The sequence below is a fragment of the Nicotiana tomentosiformis genome, chromosome 7, assembly GCF_000390325.3.
Source record: "Nicotiana tomentosiformis chromosome 7, ASM39032v3, whole genome shotgun sequence".
Taxonomy (NCBI): domain Eukaryota; kingdom Viridiplantae; phylum Streptophyta; class Magnoliopsida; order Solanales; family Solanaceae; genus Nicotiana; species Nicotiana tomentosiformis.
The window spans coordinates 84017610-84025397 of NC_090818.1; the positions used below are offsets into that span (position 1 = coordinate 84017610).

At 42.8% G+C, this 7788-nt stretch overlaps 1 protein-coding gene across 1 annotated transcript; it reads right to left on the bottom strand.

The window, feature by feature from the left end:
• Positions 1 to 831: 831 nt before the first annotated feature.
• Positions 832 to 4554, bottom strand: LOC138895916 (uncharacterized). Its single transcript, XM_070180672.1, has 3 exons — positions 3540 to 4554; positions 1627 to 2432; positions 832 to 1584 (listed from the first exon to the last, which is right to left on the bottom strand). The coding sequence occupies exons 1-3, from the start codon at positions 4552 to 4554 to the stop codon at positions 832 to 834; spliced, it is 2574 nt and encodes an 857-aa protein (XP_070036773.1).
• Positions 4555 to 7788: the final 3234 nt, after the last annotated feature.

Genomic DNA, 7788 nt, shown 5'->3' on the forward strand with positions numbered 1-7788 from the left:
CGCGACCTGATTTCAGCCCGGACAGTCCGCGGTAAAATAGTCATAACTGTTTACTTCAATTTCGGTTTGATGTGAGATTTCTTTGGTTGCAAACGCGACTCGTAGACCTTCAATATGGTAGGTTGTGGGTCTCATAACTCTTTATATATTGGGAGAAATGATCTGATATATTTGACCCAAAGTTTAGAAAATTTATTAGAGAAATTTACGATAACTTTTGCCGACCTTTATTTCTCAACTTGCTTGACTCCAAAACTTAACATGTGACCAGTGTGATATTATAATATCTCATAACACATTATTCTTAGCATATTATACACTCTTAGTCTTATCCCACAAGTGCAAGTTAACTTAAACCTTCCGAACGCGCGGGGTGCTACCCGAGCCATTTCTTTAACCATGAACCTTTGTTTAAGGGATTCCTTTGACTTAAAGCTTTAGTTTAGTTCCTTGATATTACCACACATTTTCAGTCTTATTCTCCCAATGTGCTATACCCAATCATATATACCTAATATAACCACGCCACGTTACGTATATTACATAAGAGAAGAGAGAAACACCTGGGGTCTCACAGTCTCCCCCCTAAGAACATTCGTCCGCGAATGGGTCAAGTCAATTCTTTGGTTTCATTTCTTGTCCGCTAATAAGTTATTTGCGAGGCTATATTTGTTACATTTGCAAAGCATAAATCAAATTCTAAAGATTCTAACTACTAGGCTTCGTATAGCTATCTCGCAATAAGAAATTTAAATTGCACTTTCAAGTCATTTAAAATCCAATTAAGTTGTTGTAAAGAAATAATTGGCAATTATTTAAATGCGACTCACCTTAAGTCGTAAATAGGTGGGGGTACTTCTTCCTCATTTCCTCCTCAGCTTCCCAGGTCATTTCCTCGATGTTGTTATTTCGCCATAACACTTTCACGGAAGCCACTTCTTTAGTTCGAAGCTTCCTTACCTGCCGATCTAAAATAACTACTGGTACCTCTGCATAAGATAAGTCTTCAGCAATGTGAATATCCTCAATGGGCGTAATAAGTGAATGATCTCCAATGCACTTCCACAACATAGATACATGAAACACAGGATGGACTGCTTGCAATTCTAAAGGCAAATCAAGCTCGTACGCCACCCTACCAATCCTCCGAATAATCTTATATGGTCCAACATACCTGGGGCTGAGCTTCCCCTTATTTCCAAATCGCATGACGCCCTTCATAGGCGATACTTTCAGGAAAACCCAATCTTCTACATCAAACTCTAAGTCTCGTCGTCGAACATCTGCATAAGAATTTTGCCGACTTTGTGCTGTACGCAGCCGGTTTCTAATAAGTTTTACCTTTTCCATTGCTTGCTGGACTAAGTTAGGACCTAGCAACTCTGCTTCCCCGACCTCGAACCAACCGATCGGCGATCTACACTTCCGCCCATATAGTGCTTTGTAAGGAGCCATCTGAATACTAGCTTGGAAGCTGTTATTATAAGCGAACTCAATAAGAGGTAGATGATCATCCCAACTTCTTTTAAAATCTAGCACGCATGCACGTAACATATCCTCAACTGTCTGAATAGTACGCTCTGCCTATCCATCAGTTTGCGGACGAAAAGCGGTGCTAAGATTTACCTGCGTGCCTAGACCCTTATGAAAAGATTTCCAAAAATATGCTGTAAATTGAGCCCCTCGATCAGAGATAATAGATAATGGCACTCCGTGAAGGCAAACAATCTCTCGAATGTAAAGCTTGGCATAATCCTCGGCTGAATATGTCGTCCTGACTGGCAGGAATTGAGCAGATTTTGTAAGCCTATCAATAATTACCCAAATAGAATCATACCTCCGTGGAGTGTGAGGCAAACCAGTGATGAAGTCCATATTTATCATGTCCCATTTCCATAATGGAAGCTCAATACACTGAGTTAGGCCTCCAGGCCTCTGATGTTCGGCTTTAACTTGCTGGCAGTTGGGACATTGGGCTACCATCTCCGCGATATCTTTTTTCATTCCATTCCACCAATAGATCTGTCGAAGGTCCCGATACATCTTTGTCGCTCCGGGATGAACTGCATATCTAGAATAATGGGCCTCCGAAAGAATCTTGGCACAGAGCTCTCCTACTGACGGTACGCATAAGCAGCCCTGGTATCTAAGGACTCCATCTCCAGTTAGCTCAAATAAAGTTTGTCGCTGCTGTGGAATACTTTCCCTCGATTTTATAAGCTCAGGATCCTCGTGTTGTCGCTCTTTCACTTCAGTAACAAAAGAAGATTTTGCCGTATTCTGAACGAGAATGCGTCCACCCTTTGCATCTACCAAATGCACCTGCAAACTAGCTCGCTGGCATAGATATTTGGTCATCTTGACCTTATCAGCTTCAACATGGCTTAGACTGCCCATGGACTTCCGGCTAAGGGCATCAGCAACAATATTAGCTTTGCCGGGATGATATAAAATATCAACATCATAGTCCTTTAGTAATTCTAGCCATCTTCTTTGTCGTAGGTTCAGCTCCCTCTGTTTAAATAAATACTGAAGGCTCTGGTGGTCGGTGAAAACATCAATATGAACCCCATATAGATAATGCCGCCAAATCTTTAGGGCAAATACAACTACGGCTAACTCAAGATCGTGCGTAGTATAGTTCTGTTCATGTTTTCGCAACTGTCTGGAGGCGTACGCGATAACCTTACCATGCTGCATAAGAACACAACCTAGGCCAATTCTCGAGGCATCACAATATACAACATAACCCTCGGTGCCATCCGGAAGAGTCAAGACAGGTGCCGTAGTAAGCCTTTTCTTTAGTTCCTGAAAACTTTGTTCACATGCCTCAGTCCACTGAAACTTAGCTCCCTTATGTGTCAGTTTCGTCAATGGTGTAGAGATAGAGGAAAATCCCTCCACAAACCTTCGGTAATACCCTGCCAAGCCTAAAAAGCTACGAACCTCTGTCGGATTCAAGGGCCTCGGCCAAGTCATCACAGCTTCAATCTTTTGGCCATCAACCTTGATACCATCGCCGGTAATAACATGACCAAGAAAAGCTACAGAAGTTAGCCAAAATTTACATTTAGAGAATTTAGCATATAACCTGTAGTCCTGGAGAGTCTGCAATATAGCTCACAAGTGGTCCGCATGCTCGGCTTCCGATCGTGAATATATCAGGATGTCGTCAATAAACACAATCACAAATTCATCCAAGAATGGTTTGAATACCCGGTTCATAAGATCCATAAAGGCTGCTGGGGCATTTGTAAGCCCGAAAGACATGACAAGGAATTCAAAATGGCCATACCTCGTCCTAAATGCTATTTTTGGGATATCAATATCCCTGACTCGTAGCTGATGATAACCGGATCGCAAGTCGATCTTCGAAAAGCATTTGGCACCTTGTAACTGGTCGAACAAGTTATCAATCCGTGGAAGAGGATACTTATTCTTGATAGTGACTTTATTTAGTTGCCTGTAGTCAATACACATCCGCAAGGACCCATCTTTCTTTCGAACAAAGAGCACCGGAGCACCCCATGGGGATGTACTTGGCCTAATAAAGCCTTTATCGAGCAAGTCCTTCAGTTGTTCCTTCAATTCCCTTAGCTCTGCAGGAGCCATTCTGTAGGGAGGAATGGATATAGGTTGCGCATTAGGAAGCAAATCTATAGCGAAATCGATTTCCCTTTCGGGGGGAATTCCTGGAAGCTCGTCAGGGAATACCGTCGGGAATTCATTCACAATAGGAACCGACTGAAGAGTCGCTAGCTCCTTATCTATATCCATAACATGAACCAGATGGTATATACAACCTTTAGCAATAAACTTCCGAGCCCTAAGGTATGAAATAAACTTACCCTTGGGCGTGGCTGCATTACCTTTCCATTCAAGGACAGGTTCACCAGGAAAATGAAATCGGACCAACTTTGCACGACAATCAATATTAGCATAACAAGCTGCCAACGAATCCATACCCATAATGACATCGAAGTCTAGCATAACCAATTCAACTAAATCAACAGAGGTTGGACGGTCATTAATTAACACTGTACAATCTCGATAGACATGATTAGCTACAATAGAGTCGCCAACTGGCGTAGACACCTCAACTGGCTGTGGCAACAACTCAGATCTCATGTCAAGCTTACCAGCAATAAATGGAGTAATATATGAAAATGTAGAGCCGGGATCCATCAATGCATAAATGGCATGAGAATGTATTGTCAATATACCTGTGACAACATCTGGGGATGCCTTTGAATCCTGTCGGCCTGTGAGTGCATAAAAGCGGTTCTGGCCACCACTAGAACCTGAGGTGTCTCCTCCACCTCTCCCCCTACCACGGCCCTGAGTAGACTGTGGACCTGGTCGGGGAGCACGGACTGAGGGCAAAGAGGCTGCTGTGAATCCTGAAGGCTGAGCTGGTGTACCTCTGCCTAACCCCAGGCACTGGCTAATATAATGTCTTGTCTGCCCACAATGAAAATATGCACTCGAACCCTGTCTACATTGCCCGGTGTGCAGCTTACCGCACTGAGTACATGGAGGAGTAAGCTGTCTCATCTATGCAGAACGCTCCTGTCGACGGCCCTCAGGCTGGCCTGAGCTCTGCCCCGGTCCTGACTGAATATAACGATCAAACCGCTGGCCCTGCATCTGTGGTGGGAAACTACCTGCTGACCGAGGTGGATATCGATGGAGTGGGGTACTCTGCTCCCTATCCCTGTGAGTATCACGAATCCGACGGGAAAGGTCCTCTGTAGTCTGAGCGAAAGCCTGTATGCGAGAAATATCTACATCATCCGATAGGGATGCAACCCTACAGTCTCTAATCAGATGATCCCCCAAACCATCCACATAATGATGAACTCTAGCCCTCATGGTACGTACTATATATGGTGCATACCTTGCTAAAGAATTAAACTTATGGCTATAATCCCTCACACTCATATCCCCCTGCTTTAGGCTAAGAAACTGGTCAAGACGGGCCTCCCGAACCTCCCGCGGCAAATAATGGGCTAAAAAGCCTCAGAGAAGTCCTCCCACTCTACTGGCGGAGCATCAGGTCCTCTAGATCTCTCTCATGACTCATACCATAGGAAGGCTACATCACGTAGTCGAAAAGAAGCCAACTCCATAGCCTCGGTGAAGGAGGCATGCATCACACTCAATACTCTATACATATGGTCTATAAAGTCCTGGGGATCCTCAGTGGAACTCGATCCTGTAAATAATGGAGGGGCCAAGTGAAGAAACTCTTGTACCGTCGAGGTTCCTATCCGATCTCTCCGGGCATCTGCTCCTGACTCTAGCTGTCGCTCATGAATAGAAACCATCCTAGTCAGCAACTGAATAGCCTCCCTCATCCCCTGCTCCCCAGTCTCTGATGGGGGAACAATAGGTGCTGGAGGTCATGTGTCTCTAGCTGCCTCAGGTACCAATGGAACTGGTGAGGCTGGGGGTACTGCATCTCCCTGGGCTCCAACAAATGCTGGGGAAGCTGAAACTAGGGGTACTGGAGACCCACTGTGAGCCTCTAAGGGAAATCTATCCCTCTGACCCGGTGGGGAATGACTGGTACCTTCTCCCGGATCCATACCTATCTCTCGTTGTGCCATCTCCTGAGCGTAGGTAGCCTGTTAGATAGGAAACACAAAGCACGATTTAGATTTCATATGTTCTTATAACTTCGCTCTATAGCACGATCTACTAATTGAAAGAAATGTAACCATTCCTAAATGCCTCATAGCCTCCTGATTATAAGTGTGGTGCATAACACACCCATAAGCAAGACTCTACTAGACACGGCTTGTGGACTCCCTGGGATACGACCTGCTCTGATACCAAGTTTGTCACGCCCCAAACTAGGGGAGGCACGACTGTCACTCGATACTGTATTCGATCGAGTTAGCCACTAAACATACTAGCTAAATAGACTGGGGGCCCAACAGATCGGGCAGCACAACATCTGAAATACTAAGCCTGGACCGTAAGGTTATGACATGAATAACAATAAGCCATATAAACATAGGTAGACAAGCCAAAATAACTAGTTGGCCGACAAGGCCGCGACTGAAGACATACATGCCTACACACCTATATATACATGCCAAGCCTATGGGCTGGAGACTGAAAGCAGCAAAAAGAAACCCAGAATATTGTGTCCACAATAGCCTCTAAGAGTGTCATAAGCACTGTCGGGATAAGGCCCCAACTATACCCAAACTGTACAACAAAAGTAACCATCCTATGAAAGCTCCAGGAAGAGGTGGAGCTTACCAAATCACAGCTGAACCCCGAAATTCTAGCGGAGGGGTCGATTAGAGTCCCTACCTGGACCTGCACGCACGAAACAAAAATGCAGTGTACCCAGGCAACGGGACATCAGTACGAATAAAAATGTACTGGTATGTAAGGCAGAAAGTAGAATCATACATAGCTGATGTAAAAAGGTAATAAAGATACCACCTGACACTGAAACTCTGATAGCCTCCATGGCCGACATCCGACCTCATAGTAATAAAATATGCATGGTATGCTCGTGTAATCGTATGTCGTGAATACATATATATTGATGTAAATGCATGACATACCCAACCAAATGCTAGCAATGGCGGTCTCTCCCGGTAGCTAACCGGTATCATATTGCCAACCTGTGGCCATCTGTACAATATATATAGTCTTTCGGGCAAATAGGCCCCTTACCTCCGATTATAGCTCGAAGTCCATGCATAATATGTCATGTATGATATGAACTTTGAATGCACATAATAGGCCATAACAAGAACTTAGCCAACCTTGGCTCATTGGTACTCTTATTCTCATAATCTCATAATCACCTTCGTATCACATACAAATGTCTCGTGGAACCTCATATCTTTTTTAATAAATTTGAAAACTTAACTCGACTTTTAGAAAGATAACTTAAATCTGAATATGTTCATAAAAAGCTTAAGGTTATTCACTTAGTCCTTATACCTGATTTCTTGATAATTAGTAAAAGAAAGTATTTAAAAAACAAATCAAATGTTTTAGTAGTTTAAACATAAAAATTATAGTTGAGAATTTTGAAATCGACGTGTCACTTCAGAGATTTTAAAATACACTTTAACAAGGAAGAAGGACTGATCGCAATTACTAAATTCCTTTATTTTTAAGTCACACAACCCAAAGACGAATAAGAATTCATATATATATATATATATATATATATATATATATATATATATATATATATATATATACAAAATGACATATATAGATGTCAAATACCCTTTTTAACCGAACGAGTGGAATATCAACCTAATAGCATCATAAAAATACTTCAGCTACGATACCAATGCCTTTCACAGAAGATCTTTCTAGCAACATAATAGTAAAATATCACATTTGGCGTCTTAGGAATTTCCCAAAATTCGTGCTAAAAGGAAGGACGAAGCTTAGCCTTAACATACCTCTCCAACGAACGTCCGAATGCCTGTAGTTCCTTCACGAAAGTTGTTCCTTACATCCTAAGCTTCGAAATCACTATATATATGCAGCTTATACGCACCTATAAACAGTTCATAAATGAGTTTAAATCGGCAGATTTGCCATATGACCCTAACTTGACGAAACGCCCGTAGAACTTTGTAAAAACGATCATAAAAGAGTCCCAAGATGATTACCTTGGCAAACCAAGTATAAATCCTGAAGAACCAGCAAGAACAACAATTTTCTATCTTCCAAAAATAGCTCCAAACACAGCTAATAGAAGGGGAAAACGATTGCAAAGCGTAGAGATTGCGCTTCTAGGCA